The sequence below is a fragment of the Cydia strobilella genome, chromosome 19 (assembly GCF_947568885.1).
Source record: "Cydia strobilella chromosome 19, ilCydStro3.1, whole genome shotgun sequence".
Taxonomy (NCBI): domain Eukaryota; kingdom Metazoa; phylum Arthropoda; class Insecta; order Lepidoptera; family Tortricidae; genus Cydia; species Cydia strobilella.
In genome coordinates this window covers 6,970,411-6,994,161 of record NC_086059.1, presented here as the reverse complement: position 1 = coordinate 6,994,161, position 23,751 = coordinate 6,970,411, and the positions used below count along the sequence as shown (strand labels likewise).

The 23,751-nt window shown below is 37.4% G+C and overlaps 2 protein-coding genes across 2 annotated transcripts in view; both read right to left on the bottom strand.

Annotated features, from left to right (window-relative positions):
• The window catches only part of LOC134750135 (uncharacterized), a 24,571-nt gene extending 820 nt beyond the window's left edge, over nucleotides 1–23,751 (bottom strand). Inside the window, exons 1-5 of the mRNA XM_063685252.1 lie at nucleotides 23,519–23,751; nucleotides 14,885–15,008; nucleotides 2,261–2,467; nucleotides 1,505–1,741; nucleotides 840–1,126 (exon numbers count right to left, since the gene is read on the bottom strand). Coding sequence (XP_063541322.1) covers nucleotides 840–1,126; nucleotides 1,505–1,741; nucleotides 2,261–2,467; nucleotides 14,885–15,008; nucleotides 23,519–23,531 — 868 coding nt within the window. The 5' untranslated portion in view covers nucleotides 23,532–23,751. The remainder of the gene's footprint in view (nucleotides 1–839; nucleotides 1,127–1,504; nucleotides 1,742–2,260; nucleotides 2,468–14,884; nucleotides 15,009–23,518) is intronic.
• LOC134750154 (uncharacterized) lies at nucleotides 7,808–13,924 on the bottom strand. Its single transcript, XM_063685275.1, has 4 exons — nucleotides 10,111–13,924; nucleotides 8,801–8,938; nucleotides 8,497–8,717; nucleotides 7,808–8,217 (listed from the first exon to the last, which is right to left on the bottom strand). The coding sequence occupies exons 1-4, from the start codon at nucleotides 10,238–10,240 to the stop codon at nucleotides 8,131–8,133; spliced, it is 576 nt and encodes a 191-aa protein (XP_063541345.1). The 5' UTR covers nucleotides 10,241–13,924; the 3' UTR covers nucleotides 7,808–8,130.

Genomic DNA, 23,751 nt, shown 5'->3' with positions numbered 1-23,751 from the left:
TGAGGCACCGAATCATAGGCCTTCTTATAGTCAATTATTATTACATATGTACCTTTTAGGAGAGTGAGTGCTGGAAATCGCGTGAATGGGGCACTTAACGCTTTTATGAGCAGCCAGAAAGTGTCGCAAAAGGCACGGTTGGCTGTGCATAGAGGGGTGCTGGTGCCTACACTTATGTATGGTAGCGAAAGTTGGGTATGGCAGAAGAGGCATCAGAGCCAAGTGAATGCAGTGGAAATGAGAGCGTTGAGAAGTGTGTGTGGTGTGAGATTACAAGATAGAATTAGGAACAGTGTGATAAGGGAAAAGTGTGGACTGAGCGAAGACAAAGACAAAAATTGAGAAAGGTATGTTGAGATGGTTTGGACACGTGGAAAGAATGAGTGAAAGAAGGCTAACAAAGAGAGTGTATAAGGGAGAGGTAGAAACGGGAGTTGGAAGGGGCAGACCTCGGCGGACTTTCTCTGATCAGATCGGGGAAATCCTGAAGAAAGGCCAGGTCAAGAGCACCCTAAACCGACGAGCGTGTATGAGGAATGTTATGAAAGTGAAGGAAGCGAAAGAGGTATGTCAGGATCGTAGCAAGTGGAAATCTGCTGGTGGTCTCTGCCTACCCCTCCGGGAAATAGGCGTGATTATATGTATGTATGTATGTACCTTTTATGCCCTGAGTAGAAAACATAGGTCACATTCATGATTTTAAAACTAACATGGCAATGCCATATTGTATGACATTTTTGGCCCAATGGTACTTGTGTAGGTATAAAGCTTCGCGTTTTTGATGTCTGTAAGTTATATCCTTACCTTACTTAAAGATTATCACAAAATATTATTCTTACCCGAGTCTATCGGTTTTCCCTTAAGTTTCTCTCTAATTCTCCTCTGCAGCTCTATTCTGTCGGCTTCAGTATAGATGTACCCCGGCACATCCGCCAGTTGCTTCACTGCGTATAGAGCCGACTCGACGTTGATGGTAGGGTTGATGCACCACATGGACTCTAGCAGAACTCGAGCCATGTGTTCGAAGTACTCGGGCACGTTCTCCAGGCAAGGCGTGTAAACCCTGTCGAGGATCGCCTGACAGACTTGCCGGGTCTCTTCTACGTTTCTGCGGCAAAGGTTGTACCTGCAAAGAAGGTTCTTTGTTTAACCAAGATAGTTATAATACAGCGCTAAAGTCGCAGATAAAGTCCAGTACTAGATGGCATTGGCGACGCAATATTAATTACTGAGAAAAAGAGTTAATCATATTGTTCAAAAAATAATGTCTGTAGAACTCGATTGCCATCACAAAGTATTTCAATCACTATATTATGTTAAGGAGGGTAGCACACGACATTTTTCAGCCGCGATACAGTAATGACACAGTCGCGATCACGAATGTCGCGATGTTGTCGCTGGTCATGTCATAAAACCTCGCACGAGTAAGCACGATTCTGAATTGCTGCAAACAGTCGCTATGCTTGCAGTGCTACTTGTGCTAATGTTGGCTCACTTAGCTCACCTATCTTGCAGCCCGATCATATGTCCAATGACAGCCCACGTGTGACAATAGACGTCCCAGTCGAACTCCTGAATCTGCCGCACCCCTAATTTGTCCGGCTTGAGAATGGAAAATCCAATGAAGCCGAACTGTGTGAGCGCTAGATCCCGCTGCGAAACCATGCCCAGGCCCTGCAACTTGGCGGCGAGCCCGGCCTTCAGATGGCGGCTACGGACCGTGTATAACGACTTCCAAGACCTAAAAACAAGCAGGAGGTTAAAACGGGAATCAAAGATGGACTAAATTCCGTACACGGTGGGAAGAAGTTGATAACTCGAGATATAAAATTGAAGAAATTTGAACCTCATGTAATTATTCTAAGTTATGAAAATTTCTTCAATTTTATATATCGAGTTACCAACTGCTTCCCACCGTGTACCGAATTATACCTATGTTGTTAATAATGATGTTATATACTCAGAAGGCAGGCAGTATATACTGACCGGAAGCCAGACTTTTTAAAAAGATATGTCATTTTAAGTGGTGCAGAATAAGGCAAAGTGGAGTTCTCTTGGGTCAGAGGCCAAGATCCTTTTTGGGTCACAACGAAACGAAAATATTTTATAGAATTCGTGAGAACACCATAAAACCATAATCATAATGGATGCATTACAAAGTTTCAAAAATGTGTTTTTTTTTTATTAACAAACCTCTATTATACGCAGCCACATCTATGGGGACAGAAACTACTTCATTCTCAGGTCAGATAGCACTTACGTCGTACCTGGTTTGAGTTCACTCTCAAACCAGGAATTGGTGTGTAGAATAGTGGAGAGGTATCGCTTGTAGCTGGTGTACTGCGAGGAGGAGCGGCGCGAGCTGATGAGGATGTTAAGGATCGAGGGCACCGCCAGCACGGCCAGCAGCCCCATCAGCATCGAGGTGGTCAGCGAGAAACAGTTGTCCCAGTAGAATCGGCGGCCTCTGCAAATAATAGGTACTATCGGCCAAAGCCAGAGTCGACCACTTTCAAAACAGTATCGCTTGCAAACGTTGATTTTTGACTTGACCCGCCCCTAATTTGTTGACCAATGAGAAACAAAGATCCTTTTTTTTGTAAAGTAGCTGTCATTGTTCACAATCTTTACGTAGCTTGCACGTGTTTTGTCTAGTCTAGTCAGTTGCATCTTGCGCATCTAAAACGCACCACGTGTCTTAACCGTCGCAATTATGAATCACGGCAATTTGTCAACGTATGTGCGAAACCGTATAATTTCTTTAAGAGAAGAAGGATATAATATTAGTCAAATCTCGGAAGAATTACAAATTACGGTAAGTGAATATTTTTTTATTTATACATAGTTGTACGCTGTGCAAAGATAAATAAAAAGTATTTATAGTATTATTAGGTTATTAAGATTTAGTTTTTTTTATTCATATATCCTGCTGTTTTAAGTTAAAAATTGGTTTTCAGTATACATGTGATCGATTACCTCACAATACTTCAACTACTTAATTATTAAAATTTTAAATAATATTATTCGTTGACTTATAGAGTAGAATTGTGTTATTTACATATACGCTTTATCACCTTGTAGCAGAAAACATTTTAGCTGTTTACATGGAGTGTTTAAACATGTAGTAGATATTAGTTCAATACGCAAAGGAGGGTTGCAAGCAACATATTTTGATCATTACATTTCTTTTTTTTAGAGAAATTCAGCACGCCGCTGGATTAAACGCTACGACGGAGAAGCAAGTTTAGAAAATCAACCCCGTCCCCAACCGCAACGCATTATTGCTGGCCAGCGTTTGGACCAACTGATCACCACCTATGAAGAGCATCCATTTACGCCTATTCGGCACTTTGCGGCGGCATTTGATTGTTCTCCGCAAACCGTGCGAAACGCTCTTCATAGGGTCGGCATCCACCACCGAAAGCCGGCAAAAAAAATTGTTTTGACAGATGTTCAAAAAGCAGCGCGCCTCAATTTCGCTCGAGATATGAGGGATTTTGATTTTTCACATGCCATATTTTCCGACGAGAAGTCTTTTAAGTCGAGCCAGGTGGGTCGCAAGAATTTATGGCGTGTGGATAATACACGATACGACCCGCGGAATGTGGTCCCATGTTTAGAGTCAGGAAGAGTTGTAGTTAACATGTGGGCGTGGATGAGTGCAGCTGGGCCAGGAGAGCTCGTATATTTACCCGAGAGGGCCAATGGCGCGAGTTATCTGGAGGTTCTGCAGGACACAATGGTGCCGTCAGTGAGGACAGTGTATCCGGAAGAAGACGTGCCTGAAGTAATATTCATACACGACAACTGCCCTATACACAAATGTCGCCTGGTGCAAAATTGGCTTCAACAGAAACCCAGTGGCATTAAAGCAATACCATGGCCCTCGCGCTCTCCGGATCTCAATCCCATTGAAAATCTTTGGTCCGTAATGGTCCAACGCTGGGATACGAGATCCGAAAGGACCAAAAACGCACTCGTCGCACATGTTAACGAGGTGTGGGACTCGTTGCGCGGATCAAATTTGTGCGAAAACCTTGTAGCCTCGATGCGGAGGAGATTGGATGCAGTCATAGACGCTGACGGGGCACTAACAAAATATTAACCGTGCTTTGCACAAAGCATTGAGGTAACTTTGTTTAAACAACGGTTAATATCAACGGTTAGTGGTTCATCGGTGTTTTACGCTATAGTCTTAAGTCACCTATGTTATTTACGTGTCAATATATTTATTTACGTTCATGCTAAAAATATTTGTTTAAAATGTCAGTTTTGTGTTATTGAGTATTAATTTGTTTTTTTTTCTTGACGAACTTGAGACATGTGTTTGTTACCGACTGTCTTTCATGTGACCGTGTGTTGACTTTCATGTGTTGTTTACACTACGATTCATAAGAAAATTTGTGCAGTGGTTCATAGGTGTTAGTAATCTTGGCTGTAAGTATAAGTAATGTAGGGTTTAAGATCACTTAATTAATAACGTGTCAAGAAATTTAATTATGTGTATTTTTATATATAATTAGCATAAGTAGTATTATTAGATTAATTAGGTTAACTAGAATATATATTAGCTCAGGGTAAAATTTGGTTATATTTTGTTTCGAGTTGATGTTAATAGTGAGTGTGATAGTAACTTTAGTATAGTAACATAACTTAGTATAAGGGTATATAACTAAGTATAAGGCGAAAACAAGATACACTAGCTGATTCAATCTTACAAATTTTACAATATAATATTTTACGCCATTTATTCATTTTTTTATTCGACCCGATAATGCTCGATAGCAACGCAAAGGGCCCACATTGTATAGTGATTACGGTGTATCTGGGTTCTTTTTGCCGCCTTGCCCCGACTCGTAACCCATATTTTACTTGTTTAACCACATTTTAAGTTCGACACGCTGTAACAATCGGTATGATCAACACGTGCAATATGTTCACTTGGATTACTTGGATAGTTATAGATACAGTGATAATATGTGCTAGTGTGTGTTCTTCTTCAAATATTGTTGATTTATATTAATTTACTTTCTCTCATTTAATTTGGTGAAATTAATTAAATTAAATGTCATGTAAAATAAAAACAATATATATATAACTAAATAAGCCTACCCATTTCCTAATAAATAAAATCTTACATTTAAGACTTATATCTATAACCTATTTACTAATCGACTGAAGTACTGACATGTACTGAAGTAGGTCCATTTCCGCCACCGAGGGAAGACGATATTTTCATTGATATAGTAAATCTGAACCGTATTTCTGCATGGAATAGAGTCTACATAGCTCGCACATTTGCACGAGAAGAACCACTCTATGCAGCAATACGGTTGCAAAATGCCCCAATTGGTCAAGATTGATGCTAGTAGTATTCGCTCATTTTGGAGTTTTAGCGAAGGAAATGGTGGTGACACAAATAACGTAACGTTTACATTTATTAAGTCATCTACGGCCTGTTTATATTTAAGTAGGTATATTATTTAAGTTGTTTTTGTTAAGTATTATTGTTAATATAAGTCTAGTTTATATTATTCTTGTATATAATAAATGTATAAAAATAAATACTTTGTATTTTTTTTGTTGGACCAAATTACGTAAGAAAGTAACTCATTTATTTGATAATAAGTGTTATAAAATAAATATTAAAACTAAAACTAACTACAATTATAATAACTAAAGCTAAAAATTCAAAATACCTAACAAAAATTTGTGCCCTTGGTAGGGTGCCCATCACGCAGGCAGCGTTCCCGCGCTGGATTGCTATGATTTTACCATTTTTTGCTAGAACTAAATATTGATTATTTGATCAGCAAAGTAAAAAACGATATAAGACTTGCATCGTATAAAATTTCAGTAATCGAACTATTTGAGTACTTATGAACAGACGGGGTATAGTTAAAAAAATAGTCGCGGCTAATACTCGCGGCATTTTAGTTTGGTGTGAATCTATTGTCTCATATTTTTCTTTGACAGCATGCCGGCACTATAACTTGCCTAACATAGCAAACACCTGCAGAACAATTACGCCGTGCACCAATTACTGCTTGCCTGATGAATGCAGCCCGGACCTAATATTCGAAACCTAAGCAATAAACTAACCCAAATGGCAGTTTAATGCGTTCCAGATGCGTCTCTTTTTCTTAATAGTACGCAACAAAGTATTGCTGCGTAAATGCGAGCGCTTAGTTTTTTCTTTTGTCTCTCCTGAGTCCTTACTCCTTATCCTTAAACCTTGTCGGCTAGCTTTGAGATAGCTAATAACGTGAAATTTATCACAATACAATAGAATAAAAATAGTTTGCCGGGAGTAAAATAAAAATAGTCCATATAAAATGATTCAAATTTATTAATAACTTAAACATATACCTATCATGCAATACAGTAAATTAAAATAAATTAACCTATTCAAAAGTAAAATTAAGGTGTCGGCATGGTCGCTGTGACAACTGAAAATAAAAATTAATCGTTTAATGAAGATGATGGTGTGAACGTAGTAATAGGGTCCCGTTTTCACCCTTTGGCTACACAGGCTACACTACACGGTACACGGTAGCACGGCATTGAGGATCGGCCATAGATAAGTTTTCGAACGTAAAAAACTCAACACGGACCCCACCAGAATTATGCGGTTCTCATAAGATATTACATATTTGATATGAGAAACCACATATGTTTATTATAACCACTTACCCTGTGTTCACATTCCTTCTTGACCATCTCTGTATGCTGGTTTGTATACAGGGTGGCTAAAAAATAAGTGCATTCCCGTTGCCAGGGAGGTTTTGGGATTATACTGAGCATCTTTTACTATGGGACCAACCCCGAAATCGCGAAAAAAATTTGACTGTTCCATACATTTTGGCTGGTCCATTTTTTATGGGAGGTATATATAATTTATAATATTATAATTTATAATATAATAATTTATCATATTTATATTTGATATGTTGCATCTTGAATAAATATCTGGGCATGCCATTTTCATATTTATATATGCCATACGGGGACCAACATATTTTGAGCTTTCTGTTCCAACAGTTGGTATACTAGTCTAGGGCTCAAAAATATTATGGTTCTCGCATAGACTGTTCAAACAAAGGGCTGTTTGTTCTTTGAACGAACCTAATATTCATATATGTATCAATATTCAACACTGGCTTACTATAATCTAATACTTAGTATAAGCCCATTGTTGTAGACTCTCAAAACGCAAAGGCAGTTGCTTGAGGACTTTGAGAGAGACAGGCAAGGCAGTGAGATGCTGTAAAGAGTAGGTAAATGTAACATTAGTAAATTAGGATAGTGACTTTCTAGTTTCAAAATGGTGATATTTATGGACGTAGAACGTGTTTTAGATAGGTATGATTATATTTTTATGTTAGATATTGGACTTATTTGGCCGTGGGACCTTACACATTTTGTTTTGAGGCGAGAGTGTTATTGTGGATTAGAAATCGAGCGACAAGGACAATTGGATCATTTTATTGTTGACATTAGTTTTGGAGTTAATGTTTTAATTTTAGTTGACCAACCGTACTTTTGGTGTAGTGTGTGTCGAAGGTGCATATACGACCACCATTTACCGGAGGAGTGCGAAGTGTGTGAAGAAAAAAGTAAGGGCTAAACTGCGTTTACCGGGTGCGTATATATATATTTAAATGTATGTATTTATTTATTGGACCAATAAACTATCCTACCTATTTCCTAATAAATAAAATCTTGCGTGTTCAGATCACGTCGGGGTCACCAATGTGGCAGTCGGGGTTTGGTAATGTGTTGGGATTGTTAGAAATAAAAGTCCATACGCGGTAACAATAATTAATCTATATTAAAAACTAAAAACTAAACTTACACAAATAACACAAACAAATTACACTTACACAAGTCGCATTTAACACTTATATCTAAAACCATAAGCCATTATAACAGATTGCCTACTGAACTAAAAATCATTACGGATCACTCGGTGTTTCATAGGGAATTGAAAATATTTTTATTGAGAGGTTGCTTTTACAAAGTGGATGAAATTTTTGATAATATTTAAAATTTAGGCTTATTATATTATGATTACACTAAGTTTTTAATAATTATAATTTTTTGAATAAATGTATGACTATAAGGTTATACTCATACATTTATTAAAAAAATATAATAATAAGTAGGCTTATTTACTAATTTAATACGTGATGGCCGCGGCTTCACGGCGGCGGCTGTCTGCAATAACAAAATATATAGGTTAACATTGATGCTATAGTAGTATTCGCTCATTTTGTAGTTTTAGCGAAGGAAGTGGTTATTTACGTTGCCAAATTTAAAGCATAGACCTTCACTCACTTTCGTTCGCTTCGGTCCAATTTTTTTGTCGAGATAGTTTTAGGAAATTATTTAAAATGGCGGAGTTGACACAAATGACGTAGGTGCCATTGGCATCTATTCTAAGACGCATAGAACCATTGCGGCTCGTTACAAAAACGATCGTGAATATCAACATACCCTAGTAGGGTTTTCTGCAAAGCATGCACCCTGGCGCCGCGCAGGGTAATGCTGCGGTCGGCGGCCGGGTGCGTCGGTCTTGACGCCCCGGAATAGCAACCGGCCGCGACCTGGTCCGCCCCGAGCCCGGCCTTGAGGGTCGAATACGGCGCGCAACCCCAACCGGGGTCGGTGGCGGGGTCGGCGGTATTGAAGCCGCCGAGGGTTCCATCTGAGGCCCTCTAACAAAAAGCGAAACAAAATGAAAATTTCAACGATAATGTCACGCAAGGGGAAACTAAGACTTAGTACTGAACGTTCTTACCTAAGGCAAAGGCGCAGGGGCATGCCGCACCCCCAGCATGTTTCAGCTGCCGGCGACGACGCCGGCTGCTCTGCTGCTTGTGCCTCTGCGCCCTCCGCCTCGTCCTCCGCACCCTCTCGCTGTCTTCGTGTCCTGAAGCTTCAAGCAAACATATCCCATTATGAATTTGTAAATTTACATAACTCGAATATGTATTATATAGTTACAGAACTTACCTAAGGCATTGAAAAATGTCTCTCAAAAAATCCATTATTTTATTTAGTTATATATGTTCGGTTCGGGCCTCGTCACTGAACTGAACAAGAGCATCGTAGAGATCGAGCTTACAGTTTACCAATTATCATTTTGTTTATTATATCATATTTCTCAAAGAGTTGTTTTGGGAACTCTCAACACCGCCGAATAACGAAATAGGAAACCCTTTAAGGTCCGCCACACCGCCATCTTAATACTTACAACAACATAAGGGTCAGCATAAATTATAATCAAACTAGCAGTTTCCCGCGACTCGTCTGCGTGGAATAACCCTTTAAAAGCTTCCAACTTTTCTGGGATAAAAACTATGCTATGTCCATTCCCGGGACTCCAACTATATACGAAATTTCAACTTAATCGGTTTAGCTAGCGCTAACGAGTGCGGCCGAGTCAAACAGACATTCAGTAAACAGAGTTATTACGTAACTTACTAATAAAACTTAAGCCTAAATAATGGGTTAAAGACGCGGGCGCTGTATCCTAGAACTCATTATGGCTTGTTTAAAAAAAGCTTCCAAGTATGGTCGAACAATTATTTAACGGCCACCAGATGTGTATCTTTCTATCATAGAATGACTTTTACCTGACCCATAATTATTATTTGCAAACAGTTATTTTAGTCATGGTTATTTTTTTAACCAAGACACAAACAGATATGCTCTTCTTAATTATGCTATATTTTAAAGAAATAGTTATAATTATACGATTATTATATTTACCCATGATTATTTTAGTACAAAGTTCATTTTTTATTTTATTTTAAATGTTTATCAAGTCTGTTCTTAAAACTGTTCACAGAGGGAGCACTTATAACTGTCTTTATTACCTTAAACGTTAAACTTATTTATTACCGATCCTCAATACCGTGTAGCATTCATATACACTTTTTTTTAACATCATTTTCACAAGTAATTTTCCACCCATTGGAACCATATTAGCGGATTATCACAAACAAGAAGCATTTACTATTACAGTAATAATAAAATAACTAGGCAACATTAGAAAACAATTTGACTTAACTACAATAGGTAAGTAACTAATTATTTAAAACAAACCTCGTGTGCTCTTCCGATGCGTTATCTCCTTCCTGCTAGAGTCCTTCAGTCCACTTTCGCAAACAAAAAAAGGTCCTCGCGCCGTGATCATAATATTTTTTATAGCCATTGCTTCGTGTTTCAGAGTCATCTACAATAAATAAGTGATAAATATTAAGTAGTCTTTATAGTTAACATTATCGACTACCATCAGCATCACGTGTCGAATAATTTACTTACCATGAAATATCACAAATTCACAAGACAGCGGAGTATTAGTAATAGGGTCCCGTTTTTACCCTTTGGGTACGGAACCCTAAAAACGTGATTTTTTTGCCGTTTTTTGCGTAATGTTATGGAACCCATCGTCGGTTTTTTTTGTAGTTTCGATGTTATTACTCACATATAAATGTAAAAGAAAAATGACATCTTTTACACGACTGCCCGAAAAAGGAGAAAATTGTAATCATGGCATGTCATACTAACATATAACATAAGTCAGAGTCCCTAGACTACAAGAAAAAATAGCTATTACAGAAAAGCGCGTTATTGTTATGCAAAAGAGAATTGTGGTAAACATTTCACTCTTATGTTGCAGAGGGAATTGATTTGTTAGCTGTTATCGACTGAACTTGAGAGTGCCAGAACTAAAGTGGCTAAAACTTAAATTTATTAACACTTCGAACAATCCAAAATATTTTAACATCGTCTCGACGTCATTTGGTCTTGTGAGATCTTACGTGAAACAGGAGACTTGTGTTTGTGTTCTAAAATGGAAAGAAAGTAAGTACTCATGGAATAATATTGTATTTAAAAATAAAGTTAAATCACCAATTTTGGATATTGATACCCTAGTGCCCATATGACTGTGCGGAAGTTCCGAAAAAAGTTAAGATTTCAGTGAAATGGTGATTACACTATAGTATGCTCACTGGTGCAAAGATATTTATTTTTCTACAAAATAAGTCAAAATTGACCACTAGGGTATCGATATACGTAGTATTAATACCTTATCATTTGCACATATTAGGATTTAGACATAGTGATTTAGTTCTAATTAATGACGTGATATTGGAAGATCAAAATTAAGATAACAACTAACTGCCACTGTCAAATCTGTTCTAATTTTATTCTAGATCGGTTATATTTTTGGTCTCTATTTCTGAGCGCTCCCCAGCGCTTACACATTTCTGTTTGGCGTAATGGTTGACTGGGAGAGAATACGTTAAGGCATGCCTTTTGAACTCTTTTTGTGTGCATTGTGCAATAAAGTTTAAAATAAGTAATAAACTGTTTATTCTGTTTGCAGCGGAATTAATACGCCACCACCGTCATCGCCGGACGGTGTAACACCACCGCCGACACCGGAGGCGTCGACTTCGTCGGCGAGCGAACTGGACTCGCCGCCGAGGTCACCTACACTGCCGCCAACACCACCACCTGACCTTGTGGCGGCTGTTATATGGTGGCCACCGGCTCCTCTGCAGGAGCGGAGGCACAGCGCTCCTTTTTAATTTACTATGGGACCACAATTAAATAATAAAACAGTTCTATAGTAGTATTATTTCTAATTCTTTGTTGAACTTGTTCCTCCATTGTTGTTGCTCCATTATTTTTTTTTGAAATTTTCAACCTAACCAGTCAGTAAGATAAAAAGGTGGCTCGACAAAAGGCAAATTCACACCAGAGTTCTTTAGATTTAAATTTACAACGTTTGTTGTATGGGAGCCCCACTTAAATATTTATTTTATTCTGTTTTTAGGATTTGTTGTTATAGCGGCAACAGAAATACATCATCTGTGAAAATTACAACTGTCTAGCTATCACGGTTCATGAGATACAGCCTGGTGATAGACGGACAGACAGACGGACGGACAGCGGAGTCTTAGTAATAGGATCCCGTTTTTTATTACTGTTTGGGTAAGGAACCCTAAAAATTGAATTTTTAATGAAATGTTTTATTTCATGTTTTATAGATGTTTGTAAAATTTGGTAAGTAATTACCTACAATTATCATGAGTGCTATAGAGAACTTGAAACGTCGAAATTGAATATTCCAATAATATTCAAATATGTAATACGGATAGTAATCCGTGACACAATCTATTTATTTATTTAATTTTATATTGAGGTATGGTGGCATATTAAAATGATGTAACAATCCTTTCCAGGGCCACCGTAAGATATCATGATATAAAGAAAAATAAAACCCATCGCGGCTCAAAGGATCGAAAGCCAGATGGGTAAAGCCGTCGAGATTGTTAATTTTTGTCTGAACCAAATCTTCCAGTTCGTTTTCATCGAATATGTAAGCACTACTGGCGTTGTTGTTAGTTGATTCTATAAAGCAATGCTTGTTTCCCCATTTCGCAAACTTAATAAAAGTTGGTGTTTCTATAACATTTTTGCATTTTCATCAAACCCTCCTAATTTTGGTTAAAAATGCCGTGGCCGTATTCTCCGAGTGCTTTTAAACTATCAATTATTTTCATATTTAAACATTTACAAAAATACGTTTAAAACGTTTGAAAGATTAGACACACTATCATTTTATTCAATTTGTAATACGCATTTGTAATACGTATTAATATATTTATAACATTTTGCTGTTATTCTTATTGGACCACTGTTTACATTCTGACAGAAAATCACAAAAAACTTCAAAAGAAATTCTAGTGGTCCGCCCCCAAATTTCATTGGTGGACAAAAGCTGACAAGCCTCGGGCAGATGTTCCCGCTTCAAACAAAATGCGCCTTTAAGGTGGTCGACTCTGGCTTTGGCCGATAGTACCTAAGTGAGTTTTGAATGATACACGGTTAGTTTCACTAGACTTATATTGACCGGGATATAGACCGTGATTACCCGGTTGTATTGTTTATGGTCTATATCCCCGTCAATATAAGTCTAATAGGTAAGTACTTACACATATTTTTAACCGACTTCTAAATTGCGAATGGTTTCAATTTGTATGTTTCGATTTACATTTTTTGTTAGAAATGGTGGTACCATAAGTCACAGTTAAGTTATCAGGTTAGAAAATATGACTTTTCAATTACGATAGAAATTATGACATTACTAGCTTTCGCCCGCGACTTCGTCTGCGTGGAGTTAGTAATTTGGGTACCTTATTTTTTATCCAATCCGATTTTTATTGTTTCCCCATACAAAATTCCACCCCCCTTTTCACCCCCATAAAGGATGATTTGTATGGGGAATCGATAAAAAGCAGATTGGATAAAAAATAAGTCACCTCTTCACGCTAAACCTCTGAACCGAGTTAGTTGAAATTTAATATAGAGATTTGAGTCCCGGGGAAGGACATAGGGTAGTGTTTATCCCAGAAGTCATCCTTTAAGGGGGTGGAGTTTGTATGGAGAATCGATAAAAAGCAGATTGGATAAAAAATAAGCTTCCCAAATTACTAACGCCACGACGACGAAGTCGCTGGCAAAAGCTAGTATTATTTATCGCTGATGATTAGAATAGGTACCTTATACTGGTTACCTAGTGATAGAAAAGTTTATCTGATTAAAATGTAAATAAATCCAACCTGTCATAAAACACGAAATATATGAGTGCTCATAAAACCACGATCGTACACGTAAATTTAGATCAACCACGCTGATTCAATCCAATACGGTTTGATTGTTTCTTTAAGCATGTAGGTATGCGGAGCGCGACAGTTCAATCATACAAAGACTTAGATCATTCACAGAGAATAGCAACATGTGTTTGCTAAATATAGTTTTAAAAGTGACTCGGAGCGATGACACCGGATATGCAGGTCGACTGGGATAATATTCGAACGAGCGAGCGAAGCGAGGTGAAGTTCTTACATTCAACTTGGAATATACGGTCGTTTAGTTTAGGGGCACGTCCCGGCATTTCGATGTTTTTAGGCTGAACTATCAGAGGATAGTTTGATGACAATAACTTAAGTAAGTTTGTTCTAATTTAAATGAAATAGGGTAAACGTGTAGATGAAGGCATTATATTTTAGTCATTAAATTATGAGCAGGCTCAATCAAGGGGTTATGGAGCTAGAAGCGTAGAAGGCCTAAAAGCTATTTGTGAGGGGTCTTGCTATTCTGGTCATCTTAATATTTGCAAGAAAGTATAGTCGAGTTTGGTATCAAATAAAAATGCTCGGTTTACACATTTATATTATTGTTTTTTAAATTACGATATTAAAATAATTAGCAATATTTAAAAAAACGAAATAAAATAAACAAAATATAGGTAGGTATTTGACATTTGACAAGAAAGATTACGAGTTATTACAGATACAGTTTATTTTAATCTCTATGGGGACTAAATTAAATCTATCTTAGTTATATTACGTATTGCAATTTGTTGCACGTAACTTAGCCAGAAAATTGTCTAAAATCGCATGTAATTATCGGCGAACTCAGTAGAGGCCCTGCAGATAAGACTCCTAGATATCAATTAACGTATGATAAGCTGAGACAAAATTTGTTTTCTGTCCTTAATGTTTTCTTAATAGGCTTTGTGACTGGCTGGTTGGCTTAAAAATATTTATGAAGGATACGTGTTTTTTTTTTTCACTTAATGCCTTTTTAAGTATGCCATTGTTTTTGTATAGGTTATAGGCCCAGACGTGGTGACCCAGCGGAACTCAAATCTACGAAGAAGCGGAAGAAGAATTAAGTCAAAACGGGATATGCCTGCTATTTAACAACAATGCCACCTCATCAATGTCCAGGTTTGTAAAAGAAAAAAATTTGATTGTAATTTGTTGCGGTTATTGATGATGATGATTAAAGTCATACTCACTGGTTGTATTTCTTCTCGTCGAACCATTTTGGCAGCTCGAGGTCTAATAGTTCCTCTAGTTTGACCGAGTCGGATGGAGTCTCGGTAGCCTGCTTGGAAAGGATCCCGTCGATAACCTCTTGGGCTGAAACAAGTTTGTTTTTCTCTCATAGTTAGTCTGGAAGTGGCTACTATTTTTTTTGTCTATGCAACGGCACAAAATAAGAAGTACCTAATAGTAATATTGTCATACTCGAACTCGAATTACCTCGCCCCGCGACAGCAGATTGACGACCTTTTGCCGACCACTCCCTTACACAATGACGCATGCCGCGTGTACAGACGTGCCGTTCACACATGGAAACGCGTGATTTTTGATATATAGCGTGTCCGCCCTGCGGCAACGGGTTGAAAGTACGACTGTTGGTCTAGTTCGCGCTCGAAGGGTTCCGTACCATTACGCAAAAAACGGCAAAAAATCACGGTTGTTGTATGGGAGCCCCACTTAAATATTTATTTTATTCTGTTTTTAGTATTTGTTGTTATAGCGCCAACAGAAATTAATTAAATTAAATTGTCATTTATTTCAGGCCTAATACACCCATATGTGTTAGTAACTTACATAGCTAATAAAAATAATGTTAGTGCAATTACAAAACAAATTAACATGCAAATTAAGTAATGACTAGGAGCTAACTTAGGGCTAGGACACACCGAATGAGCCTTATAATTTAACATATCACAACAAATTATCATCATTTTTGACCAGAAAATGCAACAAATAATTAAAACTCAACACAATACAATTCAAATTAAATAATTAAATTAAAAATCCAATAAATAAAATTCAATAATAATTAAAATTACAATTATTACAATTAAAATTACAAGTATTCACATTTGTTAAATTTTATAAATTAAGAGGCCGTAGTCGATTTTGGAGCAAAAATTTAAAATTGATAGATTTAGTCGTTGAAATTATACACGTTTTGTTACGTAATATCTAAATAACAAGTATTGGTTTCTATTAGCACGTCTTCTCACCTTGCCTTTTAATAATGAGGTCGCGAGCGTGCGTCACCGGTAATACATAAAGAGAAGGGATAGTTTTTAAAAATTCATCAAAAATTTATGGTGGTAAATTATACGAATTGATGTATAAGAATAGTTTCAGCAAATGTTGTAGATTGTTTAAGTATCAAAATTATGTTGAAATTAAGTCGATTTTCAGAGAAATTGTCACTTGTTTTGAAGTAATTTCTGGAAAAAATTGATTTCGTCTAACTTTCATTTACACTACTTCAAAGTCATAATAATAAAAATGTAGTCTGATAAAGGTCAAGTACAGGATATGTGTAATACAAAATTACCATGTTTAGCCGTCCAAACTTTACGAAATTTACAAATAAGAGCGACAAAGTCAGTGCTTTACGCGCGTTTACCTAAACGTCCATCAGAAAAGCCAACATTTCTAATTTAGTGAGTCTGTTTTCATAAAATTGATCTGATAAAAGGTAAGATAAGAAGATGTGCTAATAGAAACCAGTACTTGTTATTTCAATTATGTAACAAAAGGTGTACAATTTCACCGACTAAATCTATCAATTTTACATTTTTGCGACTAAAATCGACACCGGCCTCTTAAAAAACACAAAGAATATTCAGTGCATAACATAAATAATAAATGCTCATTAAGATAACGTAATCCGGAGTGTGTTACCAGTTATAATTTACAAAGCTGGAGTGCATATTGATCCGGCTTTGGAGCATCGGTGAGTCCCATCTCACAGCAAACACTCTTAGGATATGCTATTTGGACTCTCCTTCAGCCTACCAAAGTTACTCTATGAGCCTACCGAGCAAGGAGGCACAGCGCTTCCTCATGATCGCATGGAAGCCATCCACACCTGCCTCCGCAAACATGCCCGACGCACTGCACCTCCGTCCAAGTCCAATTAACACCCTTAAAGCGTTATTGTACTGCACACGCAGAGCGCTGTACGTTCTCTGCGTATATTTGACCCATAGATTGAAATACATTATCTGTGAAAATTTCAACTGTCTAGCTATCACGGTTCATGAGATACAGCCTGGTGATAGACGAACAGACAGACAGCGGAGTCTTAGTAATAGGGTCCCGTTTTTACCCTTTGGGTACGGAACCCTAAAAAGGGGGCCGCTACGTACTGTATTTTATATTTAAGTACCTTTTGAATACATCAAACTAGTTTTTATGTTGCTGGATTCGTCGATCTATAAAAAAAACGGCCGTTTTAACGTTGAAGTTGAAGTTTTAACATTACGATACAAGTGCGAAAAATAGGAAATTCGCAACAAGTGGCGATAAATTAAAACACGACCGAAGGGAGTGTTGTAAATAGACACGAGTTGCGAGTTGCCTATTCGCACATTCGCAAATTAATCTTTTTTCCCCTCACTAGCTCGGAAAGCCCTTTTATCCTTTAAAACAAGCGGGGAAAAACGCATTTTATCCACTAGTGGGGAAAGTAATTTGACCTTGGATGGAGCGTGTTTCAGTAGCTTTTGACAGATAACAAAACGTAAAACGCTCATAATAATTGTTCGTTATCATTAAATAAATGGTTTGAGAATTTAATAAAAAATACCAAATTTACCTTTATTTAATGATTTTAAGTCATAAACCTTAAAATTCCATAAGAAACGTTTGTTTTCTAATAATGATGTTAAATATAATAACGCACAAGTTGAGTCGATGCAATTTCAAAACGCATCATTGACATTTCATACGTCAGAAATGTCAACATTGTCAACAAAATTTTTACTTTAAAACTTCTTACGTAAAAATACAGAATTTCCAGTTTTTTGTTATAATATCGTAAAAAAAAAGAGTGATTCCAGTGATGAAGATGATCTAACGCCTGTGGATGTTGCACTTTCCTCGCTATAATGAGGTGAAAAGTTTTGTGTTACACACGGGTGCAAATGTATTTTACTTCTCGTGTGTTGAAACACTCGCGGGTAAAATACAACTTTGCACCCTTGTATAACAAATAACTATTTTTATTTGAGAAGGTAAGAATAGTATTTATTACAAAGTTACAGAGAAAAAAGCCAAAACTAAAACTAAAACAAAGGCTTCTTCTTCTTTTCGTGTCGAGGTTCCTTTTCATACGATGGATGCCCAGTAGGCAGCGGTATTGACAGCCCTGGCTAAACAAAGGCTAAAACAAATCATTAATTTGCCGTGGAAATGTAAAAGTGTGCGAGTGATTGATATGTTACTGGGATGTTTGTACTTGAATTTGTATGTATATGTAATACAGAACACAAATATGGCACAGAAATAGGCAGTACAGAGGCGAACTTATCCCTTTAAGTGATTTCTTCCAGTTAAATCAAGATTGCGGTTGCGGCACTCTTCCAGTCTTGCTTGTAAATTTTGAAATAAGTACATCCCAGTAACATATCAATCACTCGTACATGTAGGTACGTAATACGTATGCGTTGCTGGTTAGATGAAGAGTGGGGTGCGGGCCGCTGTGTGAGTGTGTGTGTCTCATGCATGGCACACATACTCTAGGCGTTAACATATTGCCCCCCCCTGGGAACGAAGCTGTTATCCTTCTACTGGCAGTGGACATAGACGATTGAAGGCGCGCCGTACAGTTCCAGTCATGGTGAATACATCGGCCTCTCGGGATACTCCATCAGTGCCGTGATAAAGTTGTGTTACTCGACCCAGACCATTGGTTTTGAGGCAGTCGGTCGTCCTTGACAAGCACCATTTCTCCTAATTTGAGTTGTCCTCCATCTTTGGTCCATTTGTGACGTTTTTAAAGCTCTGAAATGTATTCATTGTAAACTCGATTCCAGAAATGGGCCTTTAGTCGTTGAATTCGCATGTAACGTGACATGGTATCGATGGCAGCAGATTCAGGGGGCCTGCTGGGGAGATGGGAGCAACGTGTCTGTTCGTCCGATCAAAGAATGTGACGGAGTGAGGACTAAAAGGTCCGAAGGGTCTGAAGATAAAGGAGTGAGGGGTCTTCCGTACAAAATTACCTAGGTCATATTTAAAAAACGGTATTCAGTTCTTCATAAGTTAATTCGCTTTAAATGATGTTTAGCTGACCGAACTGCACTCTCAGCCGTAAGCCGTCAGCTTTAAACCGTTGAGATGGCGCTATGAGCAGGTAAAAAGTGGGAAGGAATTTATTTATATTTTTATGCATCGAAACTTATTTAATTTGAGGTTTGTTTAAGAAATCGAGATAATTCAGTGCAGGCTCCCACTCACAACGACCATTATCAGAGTAAATGTGTGCAGGTTTCCTCTGCGGGCTGTGAATGTTTCACCTTGATTAATTTGCTAACTCTACCCCTTTGGTTCAATATCATTACTGGGTTTAATTGTTGCTGTAGTTTGACTTGAGTGTAGTTGATTGTCATGTGAAACGATCGCGTGATTGCAATGGACTGCATTTAATTGATAAGTCGTTTGTGAACCGCCACCAACCAACCATCCTAACTTGGTCTTGCATAATACCGGCATATCTTCACCTTCACCCAAAGAAATAATCTCTGCACCCACTGCAATATGCCAGAAAGTACTCCGAAAAGCACATAAACGTCGGACGGGGTATTAAATGTAGGGTCAGCTAACGTAATATTAGGAGGAATGTTTAACAATGCTTCATTAATGCGAACTACAGGTACTTTGTCGACGTGTAACGCGCGAAACGACAAAACATTCTAGATGTGCTTCATATGGTTCCGAACGGGAAGATATAGGTAGTGATCTTGCATTTTTTTGTGAGGCGAGAAGTTTGCTCTTCTAACCCATCAACTGACGACGCGATGGAGACAGTTGGTAAGTTTAGTTTTTGACCTAATTTTGTACTTATAATTTATAAAGCATGATGTGCTACCGTTATCCAGTAACGCACGAACTGTATGTTTTTGTCCACTTTCATCTGTGACATGGATCAATGCTGTACACAAAAGCGCACAGAGTTGTTTTCAATTGCTGATAAGGCAATGTGTTTCTGTGAATCATCATTGTCGTCACTTTCTCTCTTGCTATGATATTCGTCTGTCTCGGGAGAGCCGACCTCGAGTCTATCTGTTCAAAGTTAAATATAGCCTGCAAGTGATTATTGACCAGAAGTCTCGAGTTATTGAATCGTTCGCAAAGTAAATCCCATGCGACGTCATAATTTTCAGCCGAGAAGTCAAGCGATCGTACAATCAAAGCAGCGCTCTCTTTTAACGCAGCGCGTAAGTAGTGAAATTTATTTATTTTATGTATCGATTCGTCTAAGTGGATCAGTAAGCTAAAAGTGTAATGAAATTTCAGCCAGTCTTGATATTGTCCCGAAAAGGTAGGTAAATGTATTGTAGGGAGCTTAATATTTGGCCTTCCTTGATGCACACAAGAACCTGAGACTAACCTGGACTCCAGCGCGGGACCCGTCGAGTGCCCGTTCCTCGCCAATACATCTCGAGCGAGCGCAACTGCACCGAAGTATCTCGACTCAAAAGTTTCACGCTCAGCAGACTGCTCGTCTGGAGTTTCACAGAAATTTTCTATGTCAGATTGCACAGAATCATAATCGGAATAAATTTCTTCAATTTTTGTCAAGCGAATATTTAGTTCACTGATCTGCAGTCTGTTTAAGTTAGGACAGCTGTTAAGAGGATTTAAAAAGGTTAAGAATTAAGTAACTTTCGTTTTCAGTTTCGTCCATGATTTAGGTATGCAGTTAAGTATATTGTAACGCTGTTATCAAGAAAGTTAAGCGAAATCAGTAGCAAATAATAAAGAAATGATTGGGATACTTAAATGTTGTTTATAACAATTATAACGAAGCGTAGGTAATGAGAGTGCAGTTAGGCTAGCGAAGTGCGTAAACAGGTAAGTAGCAAGCAGAGATAAGCCCGGTAGCAGCAGCAGCCCGAGCACATCCAAGGTCAAGTAAAAGTCCGCTAGCGCGCGAGATGCATCAGCTGGAATATGCACAAAATATTGCGATTAACACTTCAGCTATTTTAGGCTAAACACGGTAAGCACAGATCTTTGTGGTATAATAAGTACCTATACGACTCAAAATTACACAATCTGAAAATATTATTTAGTTGAAGGATTTATTTTAAAAACAAGTAGGTAGGTAAACAAGATATTGTTAAATAGCAAACGAAACCGTCAACGCCCTCTATACGAGAGTAGGCCAAAGCTAGTGGCGCCATCTGATCGAGAATCAAATTTTCGTGATTTTCGAGGCACGTTTTTTCTTAGACTGTATCCATCTATTACGGAGTTATAAATATCTATCTTTGATAGGACTGATTTAATTAGTTAACGTATGTTATATCCTCGTAAGGCCCACTGTGCATTACAATGTACACTCTGTTTCAATCTAATTTGAACCTTACACTAACTGAATTAAGTTTTTAATTTCATTTGTTTCAATGTTTTCTGAAACAAACGAAAGTCACGCTAATCTTCTATACAACAAGGCTCAAATTAAAAATAGGGAAACTTTGTATGGTGGGCCTTTTGAGGTTAAGTAATGACAATAAGTAGGTAAGAATTCGCGTTTAAGGTGTGAAATAAAAATAAGTACCTCCTTGGGTATGCACTTATGCAGGTGCGTGAACACTTATAAAGAGGGATTCTCGAAAAAGGGAAAGGATCGGAACGAACTCACATTGACACGACTCCTTAGGTTCTCACACTTGTCACTTTCACTTTTACTCCTGTAGTGGCCGTGACTTCTTCATTTATTTCCAGTTAATGGCCCTTGGAACGATGGAGTCTTCTGCTGCTTACAGTGTATGCAGTTTTGTAAAATATTAAATGTATATAACTCCTTTTCTCGATACGTCCATGTAACGGTCCGTCTAGTTTGCGCGATTCTTTGTTCTTGTGATCGACGTGTCGATTAACGGTTCTTCTGAATGTGGCTCGAAGGTACCAAAATGAAGAAGCAGGAGCGACTTCTAGATGCGGGCGGTGGACTTACGTGGAGAAATAACGCAGGAGTTTCTACATTTTAACTTTTAATGAGAAAAAACTACATAGTAGATAAATACTATATCTATCTATTATAGATATACCTATATCGTTGTTACTTACGGTAGGACTAGATATGTAGATTTGTGTAAATTTGTCCCGTAATATTCATTTCTTTTATTTCAACCGGTTTTATTAATTCATACATTTTTTTTAAACATACAGTTGTGTGCAATATAATTGCAGTCAATAATTATTATTCACAACAATTTCACAACGTAGGGAGTTAATCGCGTAAAATAAGTTTTAAATTTACCTCCGACGTTTCGAGGACGGCGTTGTCCCTGATGTGGTCTCGGAGAAGACCCGTCGTTGTGAATAATAATGAGTAGAAATAGTGAAAGTTTAAATCAGCCAATATAATTATCGATAAATTATATAGCAAAGTAGGTATTAAAAATGCATGAGCATAAATTATTTAAATTTTTAGGGTTCCGTACCTCAAAAGGAAAAAACTGAACCCTTATAGGATCACTCGTGCGTCTGTCTGTCCGTCTGTCACAGCCCATTTTCTCCAAAACTACTGGACCACCAAGCTGAAATTTGGTACACATATGTAAATTTGTGACCCAAAGACGGACATGTAACGTAAACAAATTAATTTTAAACATGGGGGCCACTTTTGGGGGGTAAATGAGAAAATTAGAAATTAAAGTTTTTCAAACTATATCGTGTTACATATCAAATGAAAGACCTTATTTTAAGAATTTCAAATATATATATTTTTTGTAATTTTAAAATAAACTAGTTTAGAAGTTATTGAAGAAAATAGACAAAAAATTACCATTCCCCCCCCCCCCCTTTATCTCCGAAACTACTGGGTCTAAAGTTTTGAAAAAAATACACAAAATAGTTATTTACCTATAGATGACAGGAAAACCTATTAGAAGCGCCTATTAGCAGTCAAGCGTGAGTCGGACTTAATTACTTAGTTTTTGATTTGACCTCTACGGGTTTTTTAGACATTTCACTCACGTTTCACATAAAAATAAATACATTGCTAAAAATTGTGTAATGTACGGAACCCTTGGAACGCGAGTCCGACTCGCACTTGGCCGGTTTTTATTTGGAGGATCCTGTAATTTTACCTTAAACGTGAATATGCAATTGATATTAACTCGCCTTAGGCCATTGAATTTCATTAAATATCGGCAATTCACATTGACTTATTGTAACGCGTCAGATTGATAAAATGTGTACAAATAAGTATAATACAAAAAAATATTGAAATTTTGTGTGATGTAATTAATGGATGAGTGGCTCTTTTAAGAACAAGTTTTGATGATCACAAGGACAACCAGGTATACTTTATTACAACCAGTCACTACCTCCAGGACCATAATACAGGAACAAACATTTTTTAAATTAATAATCTTAATACCTAGATTACCTAGGTACCTACTATCACTCAGTAAATACATACCTCAGAAATTGCATGACCAGTAATGGACTATTTGAATTAACTAGATTTTTCTGAAGAGGCCAGTTATTGGCAATTTACCCTCTATTATTATTTGACATTAACATTATCAAACATAGATCGCTTGATTTCTTGACGATTGATCGCGCAATTAAATATTTACTTATACTTTATAACTTACCAGATAAATCCATAGTTGATATATTCTTCTATCGTAGCCGCATAAGTTTAATTTTTACCAGCACTTGTAGGCAATTGATGGTCACTAAAGCTAAGACATGTATAGGTAAGTAAACAAAATACCATACAAAATCCAGTTATTACTGTTATGCGCTATGAATACGTATAGCTTTAAAATAGATGTGTCAGCGTTTTTAATATGTATTTATCGGGTTTTGTCTCTACTTCCACGGT